This window comes from Leuciscus leuciscus (genome assembly GCF_965113295.1).
Source record: "Leuciscus leuciscus genome assembly, chromosome: 20".
Taxonomy (NCBI): Eukaryota; Metazoa; Chordata; class Actinopteri; order Cypriniformes; family Leuciscidae; genus Leuciscus; species Leuciscus leuciscus.
The window spans coordinates 23922294-23944883 of NC_138744.1; the positions used below are offsets into that span (position 1 = coordinate 23922294).

The 22590-nt window shown below is 36.8% G+C and overlaps 1 protein-coding gene across 1 annotated transcript in view; it reads right to left on the minus strand.

Annotated features, from left to right (window-relative positions):
- ulk4 (unc-51 like kinase 4) overlaps nt 1–18419 on the minus strand; it is a 321586-nt gene extending 303167 nt beyond the window's left edge. Inside the window, exons 1-17 of the mRNA XM_082150256.1 lie at nt 18181–18419; nt 17940–18077; nt 17751–17850; nt 17464–17603; nt 15848–16004; nt 15638–15754; nt 14895–14978; nt 14721–14796; nt 13149–13253; nt 10241–10305; nt 9557–9626; nt 8996–9056; nt 6707–6814; nt 6504–6564; nt 2741–2934; nt 1130–1176; nt 76–154 (exon numbers count right to left, since the gene is read on the minus strand). Of these exons, the coding sequence (XP_082006382.1) occupies nt 76–154; nt 1130–1176; nt 2741–2934; nt 6504–6564; nt 6707–6814; nt 8996–9056; nt 9557–9626; nt 10241–10305; nt 13149–13253; nt 14721–14796; nt 14895–14978; nt 15638–15754; nt 15848–16004; nt 17464–17603; nt 17751–17850; nt 17940–18077 (1602 nt within the window). The 5' untranslated portion in view covers nt 18181–18419. The remainder of the gene's footprint in view (nt 1–75; nt 155–1129; nt 1177–2740; nt 2935–6503; nt 6565–6706; nt 6815–8995; nt 9057–9556; nt 9627–10240; nt 10306–13148; nt 13254–14720; nt 14797–14894; nt 14979–15637; nt 15755–15847; nt 16005–17463; nt 17604–17750; nt 17851–17939; nt 18078–18180) is intronic.
- Nucleotides 18420–22590: the final 4171 nt, after the last annotated feature.

Here is a 22590-nt window from a genome sequence, read left to right on the forward strand (position 1 = left end):
GCTGGTTGCCCATTGTTATTTTAAATGTGAAAATGTCCACCATGCTTCAAACACACACAGACACACAAGTCTCACCTCTGTGACAGGAACGTCGTCTCTGAGCTCTGTGCAGTGGGAGGCCAGCAGGCCGATCACTCTCATCACTTTGCTCCTTCTAAAACACAAATTTAAACAATCAAATGGCTCATCCAGCTGTTTGTTTCATTATAGCTGTTCTACTTTGATCAAAATCTGACATTTTTTTTTCCATCTTTTAAATATATAAATGGAATCTTTCTTACTTTAAGCTCTGTCCTGCCTTTTTAAGAATAGCAAAATTAGCGATACATCACTATGGTTTCAGGATTGTTGTTTTTCAGCATTGTTTTATAACTTAGTTTTTGGAGGTTGATGATATGAATGCAATGTTATTCCTAATCATACTCTGTCTAGATTACAAAAGGAATGAATACATCTTTTCTACTGAACAATATTTAGATTTTTATCAGTGTTCACTATCATATCTTAATGGCTGCCAGAAAATCAGCTTTTGCCATCACAGGAATAAATTAAATATTAAAATAAATTCAAATAGAAATAGTTATTAATTTTAATTATTTTAATACGTAATAATATTATTTCACAATATTACTGTTTTTACTGTAGTTCGGATCAAATAAATGCAGCCTGGGTGAGCATTAGAGACTTCTTTCAAAAACATGAAAATAAAAAAAACATACCGACCCCAAACTTTTGAACGGTATTGTATATAAAATGTTTGAATGGTATTGAATATAACAGTATTGTATAGATTGTAAACACCCCACATCTCATATTTAAATGAGCAGCGTTTAATGCTGGTTTTCAGTGTCATTTAAAACTAAAGTGGTTCTGTCCGTTGCTTGGTGACTGTAGTGTGGAGAGAGGATGTAATCCTGTGAGGGGCCAGTGAGACACATGCCTCTCATTCCTTCCACTCAGAGTCAAAGGGACAGAGAAGAGAAAGACAGCCATTGCATTTCTCTGAGAAAACACTCCAAGGCTGTCACCAATAGTGTCATCTGAGAATACTACACTAGTTACAGTGGTCCGGCAAAAGTATGTAGGAATTTTTTTATACTGGTAAATGTATTTGAAAGGTGAAACTTACATATCCCAGTTCGGAGCATGTCGCATCTGTTGAACCAGCACAGGGAACTGTATAAGAAAGAAACCAGGGGGAAAAAAGTCACAATTTGAGATGTCTCAATATATTTTCACTTTTATTAAATCAGAGCTAGCAAGGTTTTTTTAGGGTGCTCTTAACAGCATGATTTTGCAGCATTATAATTTGGTTCCACTTTATTTTACAGTACATCCACTTATGTGTACTTAACCTAAGAAAAGTACATGGCAATATAAGGTAACTACATGGATTAGGGGTAAGAACAGGGTTAGTACCTAGTTATTACCCAGTTAGTTACTACAATAAGTACGCAGTCTGTACATGTGGAACAGGACTGTAAAAAATAAAATGCTCCCTGTAATTTTATAATATACTTTAATTTTTGTCTGCCTTTGACATCAGAGCTCAGGACAATCCCTAAAGAATTGTTGTGTGAGTGCTTATGTACCATCAGCCAATCAGTGCTGTCATTGCAACAAGAAATGATTTTCAGTGGCTCCAAAGTGACTGGTCACATGGCATGGTGATTGGCTCTAAAAAAAAAAAACTGTATCCGGAGTGCTCAAGTAATTTCTGTTAGATGAATGGAAACGCTAATGGTGGTGAGACACCTAGTGGCCAGAGGAGGAATGTACAGGTGCACAGGCTCCTGTGACAACAAATTATACTTAAAAATGACCAAACCGATCAAATCCAAAATAGAAATGTTGCTTATCTGATTAACATTGGCTTAACGTTTCAGTATAAATATGGAATGAACCCTTTAGATACCACTGAAATCTAATACATTAAGAATCTATGAAGTTCCTCTGATTACAGCTTACATTGATGAAAGCAAAGGAAGAGGAAGCTCATTTTCAGACTGAGGCGAGGACGACAGCAGACACCCATTCCTCAGCTGACACACTATTGTTCAACTTCCCTCATTAGATGATCTACACCTCCAACCGCTCAATAATATCACAAAAGAAAAGTGTGATTTGCACCACATGGAATGGTTACCGATTAAAAGGTTTACTAAGTCCTATTCAATTTATTTTTATTTTAAAAATTCATTTTTATTCATGAATCTAATTTAAAATGAAAACATGATGAGGGTATGTAAAAACATTTCTTTAGTTTCAGTGAGAGTAGCTGTTGAGTGTGTGGTTTTAAAGGTTGGTTCCAGTAGCGAAGGAAGTAGGGGCGTTCTATACACTAGGGATGTGCCGAATTTTCCCACAATTTAATAAACTTGTGACAACACTATATTACCAATTACACCGCGTATTTTAAGAAAAGATGTATCAATGACGCTCAGAATCTGTAGCGCTTATTTGTATCTTTAACGTTAGATCTTTCCTTTCCTTGGAACAAACCGGATGCTTAATGTTGATTCATTATTACTCTTAATAAAAAAAACTTTGTGTAATTTGAAATTTGTGTACTAAGCAGCATAAGTCAGCTGCTCATTGTCCCAAAGTAAACCCCTTTAGGGTGATACAAGATCAGGGTGATATGGGACACCTGATCACCCTGTCAGGGTTTAATTTGTGATAATGACCATGTGACTGTAGATTATCCCTTTCAACAGCATGCGTTTCAGATGCGTCTTACCAGCTGGGAGTGTATAAGGTGTGTGGCCATCTCTCTGTGGTTACAGACAGAGCAGAGGTAACAGAGTAGGTTGAGTTTAGTGCGCGGTGCTGTGGTGTTGGCTGATCCGGCCCGGTCCACTGACTCCAGAACAGCACACACCTGCTGTAAGAACTGAGACCGGTCCTCTGAGTTCAGACAGGACAACCGTTCAGCTGAGAGAGAGAGAGAGAGAGAGATGGAGAGAGAATCTAGGCCTATACTATATATTATTCCACAAACCATTATTAAGTCCCTGTAAAGGCAATTCAAAAAAAAAAAATCTAAACACATTATAAATGTTAGAAATGTATTGCTAAAACACATTACAAAGACTGTGAACTGTGAAGTACTGAATTGTGGAGTTAGACCGTGAAACAGTTTTTCACCGTTGCTGTGTTCAGGATTTTGTGATTCACTGGGGCACTGGAGCCGCTCCTGGCCCCGCCCCTACTGTCGATGTCGCACTGGAGCCACCGAGGCTGCCCCCTCCCCTTTCAGTTCACTCAATCGCGAGTTACTGTCAGTACTATTTACTACAACCTAGAGTTTGCTAGCAAGCTAGGCCATTGTCACGGATATGCGTATTACCTGGATACGATCACTTACAAAACAGATCGGTGTACTTATTTAAATTTCCGAACAACGATCATATCACATTAATTTTGTGAAGAGCCACCTTGATGGAGAGCTGAGGATCACCACCAACTCCCGCCTCTGTAGTGATCATTTTACACAGGATAGTTTTATAAACTTTCGTCGGAGACAACAGGGATTCACTGATAATCCGCTGTTACTGGTGAATGGGGCCGAACCGACTATCTTCCGCCTCGGCCTTCATCCTCCCGTCGCGCCGACAATACTGGTGTCATCATTGGCAGTGCGTGCCCGCGAGTCAACTTTCCCGCGAGTGGGCGTGGTTTCAGCGCAGCTAGCGGACACGCCCCCAGCGTTTGAGAGCATAGACCACTGCACTGCTCATTTTTTCAAGATTTTGACTTTACAGGGACTTTAAATACTTTTGGTGAGCAACCAGGGATCAATTGACGTCAGAGTTCAGTTCATTTGGATGATGTGAACGCTGTTTTCCGAACTCGCGTGCGCACTCGCAAACCATACCAGAGTTCGCTTACAAAGGGGGGTCTGGGGTACGGTTCATGTGAACTCCGGTACGGTTCGCTGCTGATATGAATGCAATCGTACAAAATCGGAGAAGGGAACCGCTCTTAATGATGTATGATTTGGTAAAAATGTGTGTTTCACTCACTTTCCTGATGAGCGTGACTGGCGTAACGTTACTGCAAACAGAGAGCTGTACGTTATATCTCATATCTGCTTGCCTTCAGCGTTCTTTAGTTTTTAGACCATTTGCAGTGCGTTCGCGGCAGATAAAGCCCTCATTATGCTTCTGCGTCAACTCCACGGCGTAGCTACGCCGTCACTCCAACGGCGTCGTGACCGTTTTATGGTTCTGCGTCGGGTTGCGTTGCATCGCGGTGCATTTCACCGCCAGAACGCTAGGGGGGTGGTGTGGTTCGCGAATCTCTTTCCTAGTTTGTTTTGGTTCCATGCGCCGGTTCCGCTTTTTCATTTCCGACAATGGCGAGCGAAAGAGAGAGAGTGTTGTCGCAGCTGGAGCTAATCAACGTTGAACAACAAATGATTTTATTGCAAATGTTTAATCGTAGAAGAAAAAGACGTCAGCGAAGGTGGTCTGTACGACCAGTGCACGAAGACAGGGGAAGGATTGGCGAATTTGTTACGGTTGTTCGACCGCTGAGGGACTTGGACGAAGAAATGCACTTTAAGTATTTTCGGATGTCGAAAGGTCGATTTGACGATCTTGTTCATCGTTTAAAGCCGTTAATACAGCATCAGACTACACACAGTATGCCTATTGACCTCGCTCAGAGACTGGCAGTGACTTTAAAGATTTTATCTTCGGGTGCAAAGATCACCGGGTTGGGCTACAAAATGGGTTCGACCACGGTGCCATGGCAGGATAATGTAGTGTCCCGTGGCAGACTTGGTTAATTACTTGATATCCATGATGTACCCGTGAACATTGTATTGTAAATAAACAACAAACTTTTTTTCAAAACAAACATTGATTTGATTGATTGAAGTTTATTTCTAGCAACAACAAAAAAAGAAAAGAATATATATAAATATATACATATACACTACCGGTCAAAAGTTTTAGATCGGTAAGATTTTTAATGTTTTTAAAAGAAGTCTCTTCTGCTCACCAAGGCTGTGTTTAGTATATAAAAAACAATAAAACAAAACATATTTTATGACAATTTAAAATGACTGTTTTCTATTTTAATATATTTTACTCCGGAAATGATGTATAATCTGACCAATCACAGCCCCTGCGGTCTGCGTCACCGCGACGCGTAGTTACAATTTTTTGGAGGTGCACGTCAAGCTACGGCGGAGGGGTCGCGTCGAGGTTCGCGTCGACGCAGAGGGGTCCGCGGGGGTACGCCGTCGATTCGACGCAGAAGCATAAAACAGGCTTAAGACACAAGTGCCGTTAGATACTGAAGCTTTGGAAACAAAGCCAATGGTTCAAAAACAAAAATATAAAAGTGAGGCGAGCAACGCTATGCATTTTGCCGCCTTCTCCTGCGTCATTGTTACCAAGCAACAGGGTAAACAGCGGCTGCTTTGATGATGCAAACGCACCGCGGTTCGGACCCAAATAATACAAACTGAACACAGTTCAATGGGGGCAGGGGGAGCAATCGAACCAAGTCTGAAAGCACCCTAAAACTAAAAACACAGAAAAAACGTGTGTGTGTGTGTGTATATATATATATGTATATATATATATATATATATATATATATATATATATATATATATATATGTGTGTGTGTGTGTGTGTGTGTGTGTGTGTGTGTGTGTGTGTGTGTGTGTGTGTGTGTGTGTGTGTGTGTGTGTGTGTGTGTGTGTGTGTGTGTGTGTGTGTGTGTGTTTTTTTCAGCTAGTTTCTAAGGAAATATTTCTAATTTTTATTTAGTTTATTTTGATTAAAATGAATAAAAAACGATATAGCCAAACTAATTACTAAAACTTTCAAATTAAAATGAAAACAAAATAAAAAACTATCATCTAACTGATTACAGTTATCTACTACTTGAGAATAAACTCTCTGTACATTAATCAGAGTTGAGAGAATGTATTTTAGTATATACACACACCTTTAATATTTGCACAGTGTGGACTTTTTGACAAATTCCACAGAAAGTTATCTTCAAGCAATATTACAACCAAAAATGAATGCACCCTTTTCACATTTCCAGGGTTCTTAGAAGCAGAACTCGTCACAGAGGTGAACGGAAACTACAACAATTATAATTTGAATTCCCATTTGGTCTCATAGCAAAAGAAAACATCTATGATACCAAAGGTATGACTTTGCAAATGAGGAAAAAAGTATTGAAAACATTTAACAAAACCTAAATGTAAGTCTTATTATTGATAATGCTTCTTCTGAGCTGTTGAGCGTTATGACTGGATTATAGAATCAGTGAGCTGAACTTGAAAACTAGATTCAAAGTATGATTCATTAAATAATTATGTTAACAAACCAACTAATTCATAAAAAATAAAAAAAAATTACAAAAAAAAATCTATGGAATGTGTAATAGAGGCTTGGAATGACATTGAGGAAGGGTAAATAATACAATTTTCATCTTAGATTGTCAAAAAAAAAACACTAGATCTTCCTGTTTACCTGAGTGTGCTGGTAAACAAAGCGTTTTGGGGTCAAAACGAACTGGAGCAGTCTTTAAAATCTAAAAATAGAGCAAAATTAGAAACTAACACCAGTGTTGGTTAGACATAACATTGTCATATTCACACTAGAATAGGGATACAAAGTTTAGAAAACAGGTTCCTCAGACATGGTCTATTTTGTTGGACTGAAGGTCTCTTTACCTTTGGGTTATCCATGATGGGAGTAACTGCAAGGTCATTATCCGTGTATAAAAGTGATTTAATACAAGTGTTCAAGTCACTCTGCTCCTCCACCATAACACTGGATTCCTACAGAACACATGTAACACACTCCTTTCCTTAACACGGTTTAAATAGTACTATATAAAAAAATAAAAAAATAATATTTAACACAAGTCTTATAACTTCTGTTAAACTGTAAAATTATATTCCTGCACCACTGCGATAAAAAAATCCAGAGCAAGGTTATCCAATCGTATCTTTGTTGTCATGTTCTTTCCAACAACAAACATGAATGCAACAAGCTCATAATCACGACTTCAGAAGTGGGAAGTAGGAAATTTCCGATAACACATGAAGGCAGCATAAGTTCTGCAGGATTGCACACCCCTAAAGTGGGTATAACTATGGGTGCGTCTCAATCAGCAGCTCCCTAGCTTCCTAGGTCATGAACCAGTATATCATGTACACATATTCAGGCACTGGTAAGGACAGAAAGGACCCTGGCTCACTACACATTGGAACACTGATGTTGTCGACATGACAAAGTCCTCATTGTACATCATCACTACTGGCATTTATGAACAACAGCAGAGCTGATATCTTTGTATGTTGTTTTATATATATATTATTATTATTATTATTATTATTATACTATATTATTGCATGTTATTTTAAGTACATTATGATAAATACTTTGCTTGTTACATATACAGTTTGTGCAACATTTTAGCCATAAATAAAGTATAAATGTTAGCTTGATTATGTTAATAACATGTCTAGTGATGTACGTTTATGACGACATGTAATTCAATAATGGTTTGTATTTTAAAAACATCTATCGTGCCCCATAGTGTAGTGAGTTGGCTCATGTAATTTATGTTTCACACTTTAGAACTTCTATTAAGAGAACATAGTGAGCATCAATGTTCCCTTGTTTTCATAGTGCACTGTGGGACTTTTTAGGGAGCAAACATTTCAGTGCACTGGATTTTGCGATTGAGACAGCCCTTAAAGGGTTAGTTCACCCAAAAATGAAAATTCTATCAGTAATAACTCACCCTCATGTTGTTCCAACCCCGTAAGACTTTCGTTCATCTTCGGAACACAAATTAAGATATTTTTGATGAAATCTGAGAGCTGGCTCACTCCTTCATAGGCTGCTAGGTAATTGCATCTGCATCAAAGTTAGTAAAAACATCAATTAAATAGTCCAAGTGACTACAGTGGCTCAACCTTACGTTTATCAAGCGACGAGAATACTTTTTGTGCGAAAAACAAACCAAAATAACGACTTTATTCAACTATTCATTTTCTTCTGTGTGGGCCTCTGACATGAGTTCACGAGAGCGCCACAACGCATGTGCGAGAACTGAGGTTGAGCCACTGTAGTCACTTGGACTATTTTAACAATGTCTTTACTAACATTTCTGGGCCGGCAGAATGAAATTACATAGAAGCCTATGAAGGAGTGAGACAGCTCTCAGATCTCATCCAAAATATCTTAATTTGTGTTTCGAAGATGAACGAAAGTCTTATGGGGTTGGAACAACATGAGGGTGAGTAATTACTGACAGAATTTTAATTTTTGGGTGAACTAACCCTTTAAAATGTCCGACTCTCTGATCGTCCTGACAACTGAACTTAGGGAGCTGATTGAGACACACCCAATATCTGTGTCTCATTTTGAAGGCACCCTATGGTTGTCCCATTTCAGGAAAGACACCATTTTAAATTTGACTGTTATTCCTTGTGAGGTGTAATTTATTGTAAGTTTTTTCTTACTTTTGAATTCAATGGTTACTTTTCTGAAATGAGGCAGCCTCAATGATGTATGCGGCCTCCAAAAGTCACAGCTTTGAAATGAGACAGCAAATGTGCTAGTTGCAAATGGTAATGTTAAATATATCCAGTAGATGGTGCTGTGGTATAACAAACCATTTCATATGCAAGCCTGAGGTAAACTGTTGAACAAGCATAAGGAAAAAACTAATAGCTCAGCTTTCCACTGTGATGTTTGTTTTGTTGAGAGTTTTTAGTATGGACTGTGGGACATGTACAGAGGACACAAAAACATTTCACAAAAATAAGTTTGCCAATATTTAAATAAGTGCTTGGACATTCTGGATGTCAAACACTAGTGGAACCTGTGACTACACACTGCTAGAACACTTGTATAAACCTGAGGGGATCTGACTCCATACATCCATTATAAATTACAGTGGGACTACTTTGTTTTTGGCAACTGTGTGGTTATGCTTGTGAACTCACTTGAATTCCAGGCCGATTGTCTTCCATCTCTCTAGAGCTTGTTCTGGGAGTTGGTCTGGAGCTGTTTGATCAGAGATACAAAACTGAAACATACAGGAATATCCTGATACTAGCATTGAACACCCCTCATGACATACCACAATATCAAAAGTACACACAATGTCTCATGAGCTTTCATGCAAATGTTTGAAATTAGTTTTGTAGATAAATGTATTTTGTGCTTACATATACATATATATATGGAAAAGCGGCCAACAATTGTCCAGCATACATGTATTCATTTAAAAAAAAGAAACCTTTTTTTGTTGTTGTTGTTTTTTAAATAATGAAATACATTTTTATTTGCCCAATGCAAATAAAACACTTTTTATTTATTTAATATGTTTGGTAGCTGCACGTTAAAAGTAAGAGACTAAAATATTCTGATTTTAATATATTTTAATGTTTACAAACAGGTCCAAAAAACACAGAAGTATTCAAATCTACATGTTAAAAGTGTTTATGAATGATTGTGAGTTCAGAGAGATATAAATGAAGATACAGGAGAGTGATTTGAGGTACCTGAGGAGGAAAATGGCCTCTTTGGAATCAATGTCCAGCGCAGACTTTGGTCTAAACTCAATCACATTATCTATGATACAAAAACATCACAAAGAAAAGGTCAGACAAAAAATAATGATGAAAACAATGTCTTCCTAAAATAAAAATAAATAACTCTAATCCTTGTAAAACAATCTAGAAAAACAAATTAAGACCCAAGGAAATCATATGTATGGCAGGCTATTCAACAGCCATATGATTTTTTGGCAATTTTTTTTAATTATAGTGTTTGTTACCACTGTAAAAGATCTGTAAAACAGGAATACGTTTTTTTTTGTTCTCTCTCCTGGAATACAGCTCTACTGTTTCAAACGAAGCCCATTTTGGCAGATTAAGTTTTAACAATGTACAGTAAAAAAAAAAAAAAAAAAAAAAGAGTTTCAATTAATTCACGTTTACATAAATTCACTCTTCAGTCATGTAGTGCCCCCTCTGTTAATATGCAATGGAGGTATAAGCCAGCAGTAATCTAATCCTTAAGTGAACAGATGTGTGTGTGATTCAATACTGAACATAAATATCACACATGTGTACGTGCTTGGCGACCACACATGCATTGACAGAGCATAGGCATAAAATCCACAGAACCTATGCAGGCACACAGAGTGTGGCAGGACGTGCTGACTCTCATGTCCGCTGCATTACCTAATGTGAAGGACTTGCTGAGGTTTGGGCTGGCTGGGTCAGCAGATGCTGTCTGTGACTGCAGGCTGAAACACACACACACACACACACACACACACACAACCAATCAATTGGAGAAGACAATAGACAAATGTAAAAATGGATGGGTCATAATTTACCACCAAAAATAAATAAATACATATTAGTTTACATGCGGTAGCAAATTAAGGACACAGTTCCAATAACTTGAAGAGACCTTTCCACTGACACTGAAAAACATCTGGAGAAGGATGCACAGGGTCCCTGATCATATAATTCTCAATAATATTATGTAAGAAAAAAAAAGACTACTCACTGTCCTAATACAGTAATGAAAGCCATCCTGCCCTGAGACAATAGTTTGATTTTTGTTTTAATAAAATCACTAAATGCAACGCAACAAATACTACCAAGATGTATATTTTCAAAAGGTAATTTGATTTATTTGGCCATCACTAAAAATATCACTGGTGTGTGTATAAATCAAAAGATTTGGGCTGGCAAGATTTTTGGAAATAATTTGCTTATGACCCTGCATTTATTTGATTAAAGCCACAATATGTAACTTTTTTGCTTTAAAAATAGCAAAAATCACTATATCTATGTTATATATTTTTTTTAGTTGTGTACTTACATTATCCCGACTGTTTCCAACAACTTTCAAACCAGGAGAAATTTGTAATTTAATTCTAGAAACGTCCCGTTTCTTTGTTTCCGTTTTGTCGCCGTCAATGGCGTCATATCCGCGTTGTCCCTGGTTTCCGCTCGTACTGCCATGGCAACCAGAGCTATGAACCAGAGCCCTCTGATAGTAACCAAAGCGACTGACGGTAGTTCGCAATGTCTATTTGCACGCTGTTGTTGTTTCGTTCAAACATTATGGACCATGGCAAGCAGACTTTGGATACAAAAGGAGAACTAAAACGAGAATCAATATCAGCGCGGTGTTTTCGAGATGCCTAGAGCTCCCATAGACAGTATATAAACGAGAGCTCCACGTCCGAGACTTCGACCGCTTCTACATGTACTTTATTAAACAGGTGAGCACATTTACATAAAACTAATCAATGTTATATAGCTCAACATGATGAAATGTTAGAATATGATCTGTATGTTATTCTAATGTTGATCTAGCTTACTGCTAGTCTCATACAGACAAACTAACACATACATTTCAACACATTCAAATGCAGTTTAGTGTGATAGTGTAATGTTAGACCAAGTGAAACAACGCTGCGTTACCTCACAAGTTTAATTTGTCTAATAAACTGACCTGTGACTGTGAGTAGTAATTCTGCACTCACGTGTAACATTAGTTCGGTAGAATGAAATGTCCATATTCCTTATATGATAGCTGATAGCTGTCTCTTAGCAATCCCGAACTGCTTCATATCACAGTCATGATAAAAGCATCGATGTATTCAGTCATCCATAAACATTATTAGATCCATAGATTAGATCGGTCGGCTTGACGTTGACGACAAGATCCATAATTCTTAGCAAATGTTGCGTCATCAAACTACGCCTTTGTTATTGTAAATAGGTTAGCTACCCCTAGTGGCGAAAAATTCCATACTGTACGTTTAAAAATACATGAAAATGTTGAATACTATTGAAATTTTAAATGATTTCAATTTGTAAAAAATTTTATAAAAATTGTAATTACTGTGATGGCAAAACTGAAGTGTCACATGATCCTTCAGAAATCATTCTTATATCCTAATTTGGTGCTCAAGTAACATTTCTTATTACATATGCGGACTTGTGGTTGAATCACAATGGTCTTTGTTTTGGCCCACTCAAAGCAGCTGACACCAGCTCAGATCACGATCACAGCCCGAAGTCAGCACCACTCCACACTTCCAGACTTCATCAGATCTGTTTAACCTGGTTATACCTATAAGCTATAACCTGCTTATAATGCTTCCACCAATCTGCTTCGTCTTAAAACATCTACCTGCACAAATGAAGTCTTCATTTCCTGACCTGACCTATATTTAAACTTGGCCAATAACTTCTGATTCTTCATAGTTAATAGCAACAAAATGGCGTAAACATATGTACATAACTGTTCTGGACTCATATAAAACAAATGACTTAGGAACAAATGAAACAGATGTGGTGTGTTTTCAGAGCAAGAAGCGCCAATACTTCTGAAAAAAGCTTTTTTATAAAACCTGCATTTGTTGTGTTAGTTAGAATGGGACAAAGGCTTATTGTGTAAGGCATTGTGTTGAACACACAGGCAGTGTATGAAGTGTGCCATAGGGCTGTTTGCCCACTCACTGCATCAATACTAGACTGAGAGCTTCTGTGCACAAGATGATCTATAGAGCCATATTCAAACACCGGACTCTTTAAAGTCAGCATAAAATGGAAGTTGCGATTGTCTTTTTTTTCCCTATTGTGACTTAAATCCTATTGAAAGGGCTTCGCAAATAAGAAAAAATTTAGGACGGGACTTGATTTTGTCCATCGGCAATTGAATGGATCGTTGATGTTTGCTATTGGTCTATCTCACGTGAGTGACAGGTTGCCCCTCCCTCACGCCAGTAAACACCTTACCAGAAAATAGAAGAGATGTTGTTGCATGAGGGAAGGGAAATTATTTTGATTAAAGTTTACAAGGGCACATGATTTTTTTTTTTTATAATGATGTGCACGGATAAATCATTGATAGTAAATAGTGTGATATTCGATTAAAAAAAAAAGAATCGTCAATTTTCATGTGACTTTAAGGGCTTTGGGCTAGTACAGTAAAATGGGTGTCACTAATTATGGTTTATTGTAAAAAAAACAACTGCTCGATTGGCTTAATAAAGAACGTAATACTTAACAGAACAATGTCAAGAGCACCACAATAGATATTTGGCACTACTGTCAAATATACCTGGATATCAGCGAGACGTCACCCTGCCCTTTTCCCATAGTGATGTGTGCCTCTGAAAACACTTCCCTCCAGAACGGTTGAGCTACTAAAAGGTCCCAGCTTAACCTACAGATGACAGTAATTTAGGAAATTCACAGATGAGCACTGAAGCTACAATATTAATGTAATGTGACAGGTTCGATGGTGTGGAAAGAGTGAATGCTTTTATTCCTGGTCATATCACTCATGGTACTCTATGCAAATGTCCAAGACTACGAATTGCATTATTTATTTGAAATTAAGGCGAGACACGGCAGGCAAAAACATAGATTTTTCATGCAGTGGTCAGTTTTGAGATTTTGGGCTAGTTTACTCCTTCAATATGTGTTCTTTCAAGCTGCTATAAAGAAAACGTTGAAAATATACATTAAGATGTTTATTATATTACAATTTGTTTACTTGCGGCAGTAAGTTTCTCCCGAATTTACCATTCGCATTAAGTTAGCATTCCAACGCGAAATACCGAGTTCCGTCTGTTTACTGAAGTCTGTCGTGACCGGTATCGTTGTAAAGCTCTGACTCTCCTGCACAACGCTATGTAAGTCTCCTGCACAACGCTATGTAACCCAAATATGGGCATTTCCTTTCTATCAGTAACCAATCGTGAATGTCCAAAGGGGGATTTAAAGCTAATGACGGGTTTTTGTCTGCAACTTTGTGCATGATACGCCAATGTTAATTAATTTAGTTACTGCAGTTGTAGGCCTTATATGCCTGCCATGTTATTAAATAATCAGTTTTCATGAGCTTGAAATATTATATATTATTATCACTAAGGGCCTGAGCATTTATTCTGTTTTTGAGCTTTTTTTTCCAATAGAAATGTATTAAATTCCCCTATTTAAATCTTTAAATGCCATTTTTTCAAAATGAGTTTTGTCATTCTCCAGTACAAACATCTCAGCCTATGTAGCACCTATGTACACCACACTTTCCTGTTATACACTTAGCAGTATTCTGAAGATATTTTCAGAGGGATTTGTTAATAAATCATTCCTGGCTTGATTTATGTGACATTTTAATTAAAAAAAATATGGCAAAAATCGATTTTTTAAGGCTATGGACAGTATATTTTGATTTCCTAGGTAATGAAAGCATATATCCTGAAAAACCTCTGTATTTTTTTTATTTTTTTATCCTGTGTGTAAATAAAATGAAAAAAGAATTTTGCACCTGGCTTTATCATATGTTCAGATCTATCAACCGAAAATATATGCAAAACCACGCATATTTAATGAGATAATGCCTAATTTGCATAATTTAACATACAAATTTCAAAAACTTGTAATACATTTTTTTTTATATACTTGTGCAAGTAATCGACTGAGGAAGTTTCATGGTGATATCTATTATTTAAAAATTGTACCCTATTCACCTGTAGTGTCTCGCCTTAAAGAACTGAAAGAACGAATCGGTGTCTATCATTGTATCCATCTCATATTCATAAGTATTTAGTAATGTGATTAATAATAAAAAATAATAATAATTAGTAACATTTATCCAAGAAGAGATTGAGTAAAATAAATACTGTACCTTTTCACTGGGTCTTTCTGAAGTAAACCCATGACTAGCCTCTCAAACTCTACACTGGGCTGTGAGAAAGCAGGTTCTTAAAAAGAAAATAGATGTCATTACATGTGTCATAAAATGAACACTTAAAAAAAAAAACATTATAAAGTACAATATGTTAAAGGTGAGGTGTCAAACCTTTTTGTCTTAGGGGTGGAGGGTCTTCATTTAAAATTAGATCAACTAGATCGGTCATACTCTCAGAGACAAAGGAAGGTTTTCCTAGGAAACAAAGAGAAAATGAGACAGAACACTTTACTTGAAGCCTTTGTGTATAATGTATTACAGTTGTTCAAAATGTACATTGTTATGCATCATATATTTTCATAAATACTTGTAACCAAAGTTAAAATGCATTATAATATTTGCAGATTCCATGTTACATCTGAAATGTGTTGTTTGTCATGTGTAACAATGAATAGATCTGTAATTTAAAGCATTGATTAAAGCATTTATTTGTGCTGTAGTTTGAAATTTGTTTATTGTTCTTATTTTATTACTGTCTTTTTACTTGTTTTTTTAAAGAAAAATGTTGCATTGAAGAAAAGTAGATTTTTGTTGGTCTATGCTGTCAATTATAGTTCTTTGAAAGAAAATCAAAATTAGCAAAAATCGGTATCGGCCGGACACACTTCGGAAAACAGAATTGGCCAAGAAAATTGCAATCAGTGCATCTCTACATTACAATTATTCATGATATCATACAGTGCCACAAAATTGTAAGGTGCATTACATAATAGGCATAATCAATGTATTGAAAATACTTTTATAATGCATTATGCTGTATATAAAAGCTTTAAGTAAAGTGTTACTAAAAACTACATAGCAAAATAATGTCTAGGCAAATTCATAGGCTAAGATGAAATGATAAAATGTGTAACCTGTGAACATTTCATAAAGGATGCAGCCTAACGCCCACAGGTCACTGCAGACACTGGAGTCTGCTCCTCTCAACACCTCTGGAGCGCAATACACAGGAGAGCCTGCCAGAGCAACATCTTAGAATAAATCATACAAGTGAACAGTGAAGATAAGACAGACAGACAAGCACTGTATAGTATATGAACAGTGAAAGGAGTCCTGCTGCTGACCTTTAATTCTGTTCTTGATGTTTTGTGGAGAGATACAGTCTCCAGCTCCTGTCTCCTCTGCCATCACAAGAGAGAAAAACTCCTCCAGACTTTCTCCTTCAGCTTTGGACAGGCAGAAATTGGAGTACTTTAGAGTTCCTGGTCCATCCAACAAAATCTACACGAATACATGGTGACATATTAGATAAGGTTTGAAAAAGAAAAAAAAGAAAGGTTTAGTGTTTGTTTAAATGAGTAGTTATTTTATTTATTTATTTGGCACTTTTTAACTTCCATATTGGTTGTAGGAAAAACAAACTTAAGAAAACAAAACAAAATAAAACTTAAAAACAAACATTTTGATAAGTAAAACATCATGATCACATGTGGTGCATACTAAAGGGGATAAAGAAATCATATAAAACAGCAGAAAAGCTTGGTATCATAAAGAGTAGAAAAATGTTATTAAATCCGGCATGAAACAGATATCGCTATTGTGGGGTAAATTTGAGTGCAGAGTCTTCTCGAACAAGAAAAAATGTAGGGCGGGAGTCACGGGACCTGATTTGATTGAATCGTTGTTGTTTGCTATGTGCTGTGATCTCATGTGAGTGACAGGTTGGAGGGGGGCGATTATTGTCCTGCACACGTCATTTGAGAAGAGATGTCGTTGCGAACGGGAGAGGGAACATTAATAAAAAAAAATTTAAAGTGCTTAGCGTTAAAGGGATAGTTCACCCCAAAATGAAAATTGTATTAATTGAATGAAAAATTACTCATCCTCATGTCGTTCCAGATGGTCGTTCTTTTTCGGAACACAAATGAAGATTTTTTTAAATGAAATCTGAGATCTTTCTGTCCCTCCATTGACAGCTACGCAACTGACACTTTGATGCTTCAAAATGTTCATAAAGAGATCTTAAAAACTAATCCATATGAATTGAGCGGTTTAGTCCAAATTGAAGAGGCACGATCGCTTTAATACTGTATGATGAACAGATTGAATTTAGTCTTTTATCCACATAAACATTCATCAACTCACACATCAGTTGTAGTAAACAGAAGCTCAAGCATGTTTCGCTTGATGTGCAAGAACCAATGAGGTTCATTCTCGTGTTACGCAGCACGTTTGAGCTTCAGCAAGCGGTTTGTTCTCGCGCGTCAAGCAGGATCATTTGAGCTTGTCTATGTTCTCTGATACATTTTTAAATGTGAATAAAAGCCTAAATTCAGTCTGTTCATCATATAAAGTGACCAAGTCTATTCAGAAAATTTGGACTAAACCGCTCAATTCATATGGATTAGTTTTATGATCTTTTTATGAAGCATCAAAGTTGTAGCTGCGTAGCTGTCTATGGAGGAACAGAAAGCTGTCAGATTTCATCAAAAATATATTCATTTGTGTTCCGAAGATGAACGAAAGTCTTACAGGTTTGGAACTAAATAAGGGTGAGCAATTAAATGACATTTCTTATTTTTGGGTGAACTATCCCTTTAAGTTTCACCACCACCAGTAAAAACCTAGAAGCAGCCCACTGTAAAACTCTGTTTAGGGTGTAATATGACACTTCACATACTCTAGCTCAGGATGGACATACATTACAATGGCTTGCCTAACAGGTATGTGATGCTTATACCTTCGCAGGTGTGAGATCCGAGACAACAATGCCAGAGTCGTGGATGTATTTAAGACCTTTTATCAGGTCAATGGAAAACTCTCGCACTACATCCTCAGACAAGCACTCATCTTGAGCGATCAGTGCTGCCAGGGAGCCACCTAGAAAAAAAAAAAAAAAAAAAAAAAACTTAGTCATGCAAATTGATAAAAACATAAGCATTAGATTTTTAAAACCTTGAAAAGCAAGAAACGGGATTAGAGCAGACTTAGTACACTGGTAAAAGTTGTAAAAGTTTAGGATCTCACCTGTGCACATCTCCACCACCAGCCACAGATGGTTGCTGGTCTCATACCATTCATAGAAAGATACCACATTTTCATGCTTAATGTCATGGGCATGTCTCACCTGTGGAGATGATGTGACATTTATCAAACACACAATGTGCAAACTCACTGTTTAAAACAAATAGCTGAAGAAATATTACGTTTGCATACATGGTTTGTTAATTCAGGTTTCTTGGATTTGTCACTGCAGATGATGGCCACGAAATGTATACTGCCTTTCCTTCTGCCCTTATAAACAACTGATCTGCTACCTCTCCCAATCTCTTCATACAAAATAAAGTTCTCCATCTACGCAGCGATAAAAAGCATGAACATTAAAGCCAGGACAACCGTCTAACCAGCCAGTGTTTAGATGCATAATAATCACATAAACACACCTGCAGAGACTCACGTGAGATTGCGAGCTCGAGCTCACTCGCAGTTCACAGTACTAACCACAAACACAACTTCCTGACCAAAAAGGCACAACATAAATTCAATAGTACACACACGGACCGATTAACACCATATTTAAAACATGTCCCGGTTCTCCTTGTAATATTTTAACAATTTATTTGGATTAAATACGGGTGTAGCTTTCTTTTGTACAAGTTTTTCTTACGTGCGAGTCGGTTACTGACAAACGGACACAAAATTAGAAGCAAAACTAACTCGCACGAGGGTGAGTCATCTCAGTCACAAGACCAAAGCATTTAAAATTGCAATTTAAATTATAATTATATGATATAATTGCATTATAAAACAATATAAATTTAAAAAGGTATGTAAAAAAAAAAAACGCATGCCTTTTTACTATCTGTTTTCAACTTTCTAATATTCCTACACCCCTACTACTGGAAGATCCCTCGTTGCTATGATACAGAAGAGGACGCACTTTTGCGTTTAGGAAACAGATTCCACTGAGCATGCGCATCCACAGCACCAGCCATTGGTTGAATACACCAGAATCCGTTTACATTTCACCTTCTTCTTCATCTCTATTTTTTTGTTGTTGTTATTATTATTATTATTATTATTATTTTAATATTCAAATGTGTCCAATGTTTATTATATTATGTAACCATATACATTAATGTTCGCTTTGTATTTCGAATTAGGTTATTGAGGAACTTGAAGTAACCTGTGTATGTACAACAGTCTATTCCTAACTGTTACTGAAAGTTTGGTTTTATTTCTTTGCATTTTATTTTATGTTGTATATTGCAGTTAGTATTAAGTAACATTACTGACACTTTTATCTGTCTCTTTGTGTGTATGCAAAACAATCAAAGCAGACTACTTTTACACTGAAATTTAACGTGCACTGTTTGATTATAAAGAGAAGGAATAAAAACAGTCAAACATGCTGTCTTTAACATGTAGTTGTGAAAGCTCGGAGGATGGGGAGTGGCGTCACGCTCTCAGAGAGAGAGAGAGAGAGAGAGAGAGAGAGAGAGAGAGAGAGAGAGAGAGAGAGAGAGAGAGAGAGAGAGAGAGAGAGATCAGTGTTGTGTGTCTGGGGCGGGGAGCGTGTGGCAGCGTGTAGCAGCGTGTGATACCGGCTTTTCGGGTGAGATTCTGGGCATCATAACGTCCTTATTATTGGGAAGAGCACATCTTATTTATTCGTTCTTCTTTCACCCAGAGAGCTTCATTGAGGGGAATTACAGATGCTCAGATCTCCTAAAGGACAGAAAAACCAAACTGAGCAAGATCACTGTGCTACTTTTCATACAGCAGGTCCATTGAAAGGGAGCCGGCCGGGGATCACTTTGTTTTCGGGTAATTACGAAATAATGTCCACTACGTCGTAAAAAGTGTGCCGATTAAATAGCCTACGGAGTAATTTGGTTTGACAACTAACGTTAGCAGGTTCTAAAAAAACAAAACAAAAAAACAGGATTTTCTTCAACGACTTTTCAAGTAACGTTAAACCTGCATCTGATCTGGACTATTTTGTATTATTTTTGCCTAAAGGACAGCCTTCATCGAATGGTAAGATGATACACACACACACACACTACATCATCACCTTTGATCGTCTTAATATATTTAGCCATTGTGTATGTATGCTGTCTATTATCCTACACCTGACTGTGTCCCAAAATCTAGTGAGCTGCCTAGCTAGACAGCTAACTGGAACGCGCATAATGCCAAAAGTGCTGCACGCGTTGATCATTTAAGTTTTGAGACACTTCCATAGATGCTGGTTTTACTGGTCCAGGACCAGGCTGGTCTGTTGGCTCGTTTTATACGGATTTTAAGGTCACCTTCAGACTGGGAGACCATCTGAAAACCATCTTAACCGGGCTAGGAGACCAGAAAACCACTGTAGGCTCAGTGGAGAAACATCTATCCTATGACTTCATGTCCAGTAAACTTCAGCAAGCAACTTTTAATAAGCTCTCACTACAACCAAAGCAGATTATGGAATCCGATTACAGCAATCTCATTTCTTTAATAGGCCTACTCTTGAGATTTGATTTGATTCGTGTTAGAGTTAAGCAATTTAAAAAAAAAGTTATACAAGATTCAACTCAGTTTTTAGATCAGTTTAATGTAATTTAAGTTGAAATGACTTAAACATCCAAGTTGATTGTACATAAAAATGTAAGGCAGCAACTTTCTTTACAGCGTAAAAGACTGACAAGCAGCAATACTTGACTATAAGTAATATTTGTCTATTTATTTTTTAATTTGCTGATTCTTGAGAGTAAATCAAGTTAACCTCATCAGATGGAAAAAGTGAGAGTGATACACTTTACAAGCAGATGGTATAAAGTTCATCTGAACCCCTGGTCCTACTATTTTAGTGACGATATCACACAAGTCTTGTGCCCATCGGGACAGGGTTACTGGCAAAAATAAACATGATGAAACGTAAGAGGTGAAACTCTCCTTTAGCTATCCCCAGGAGTCCCCAAGTAGGTTATTACCATAAATATGAATATTGATAAAAACATGGTGATTGTATTAGCTGCTATGTCTCATGGAACATCAAGTTACTTTCACAGCTGGCTGTGTCCCAGATTCTGCTGATCAGATTTAACCTAGATCATGACATATTCACAGCAGTGCTCCTGTAAGGTGTCGTAGTGTTCAATGGAGGATTGTGTAGAAATGTGAAGTGAAACAGAAAGTGTGTGACTTTTAATCCTACAACGATTTACAATCCTCATGTTGCATAATAGCATCATATGCCCAAATATAAGAATGTCTGTTTCATAGTTCGCAGCAGCTGTGTCATCCCTAGAGACCAAGAAAGCAAAGCGAGAGAGAGAGACATGAGCACACTTTTTTTTCCTCAAGGTTTATTTGTTTCTGCATGTGTGGTTTGCTTTCATGAGCACGTGTGCTTGAGTTCATGTTATAACGGCTGAGATGGGTTACGTTGAGTCATATGTCCTCTCTCATTGAGTTCAACAATAACTAGCTGCCTGGGTAGTGGTATTTCTGCATGTGCTTGGCTTTTTTCATATTAGGCTGTCAGAAAGAGGTGTCTTTATCTTTTTTGTATTCCTCGTATGGTGGTTTCTTAGCTTTTGTCTTCTTTTATTATGATGTTTGTTTTCTTCTTCTTTTTTTTTTTTTTTTTTTGTATGATGATGGTATTGCTACACTGTAAACCCTAATAAGCTGAGTCAACTTAAATGCATCAATATGCATGATACTTATTCTATCAAGTTAATCTAATGTGGTCTTCCTACTGAATTAATTAAGTACAGATAACTTAAAACGCAAGTATACCTTAAAGGTTAGTTCACCCAGTAATGAATATTCTGTCATCAATTATTTCTTCTTTGTGTTTTTCATGTACAGAGTCAGACGATATATTATCAAAATGATCCCCATTCAGATCCACGAAAACGACAAAAAAAAGTGTATTATTCTGCCAGGCCAGTAGTTGGCGATGTTGTAAAGAAACACTATGCATGGAACCCATAATACGTGTGCACATGACGTCACCATTTTCACAATTTCACGTTTTTGAAGTTTGCACAGAGGCGTTAACAGTATCGTTTTCAAAAAACTTGCACTTTGAAACCTGTTTTCAAAAGTTTGCATTTTCAGGCCCCCAAAACTCTGTTGTCGTGTAAATTAACGGCCAAAATGCTTAAGTTTTACATTTTTAGTTGAAAACTGTTGTGTAAACGGCCCCAGTCTATTCGCCCCAAAACTCTGACGCTTCAAATGAAACGTTCATAAAGAGATTGTAAAAGAAATCCATATTATGAATAAAAGTATTTTAATCTGTCTTCTGAAGAGACATAATAAATGTATATGATGAACAGATTTTATTTACTTTTATTCACATTTAAACATTGATCAGCAAACACACATAGAGAACTCAGATTCAGTAAATGGAAGCTAGCACAAACAAAAGTTATGAGTTTGGAGTGACATGAGGTTGAGTAATTGATGACAAAATGTTCATTTTGGGTGAACTATCCCTTTACTGCTTTCTTATTGCTTCACATCAACAGCTTTCTTAAGGTGGATTTAACAGCATATTAACCATATTTTATCAGTAAACAAAATACAATTATACACATTTGAAACATACAGTTCTAGAGTTCCCTAGATATATTTTAAAGTACCTTGAGTATTATATGTATATTTGGGATCCGCAAATATTAAAATGTTGCTGATTCAGATGAGCCAATAAATTATGTTGTGACCAACAATCATTAAAACATTAAATACAAAAAAAAAAATGTAAAAGAGCGAGTGACCTTAGTCATCATGACATTGTGAAAAAAACGATACTATTCATTTTGAGGTTTGCTGAAGTTTACATGTGAGAGTGCAATTAAATATATTA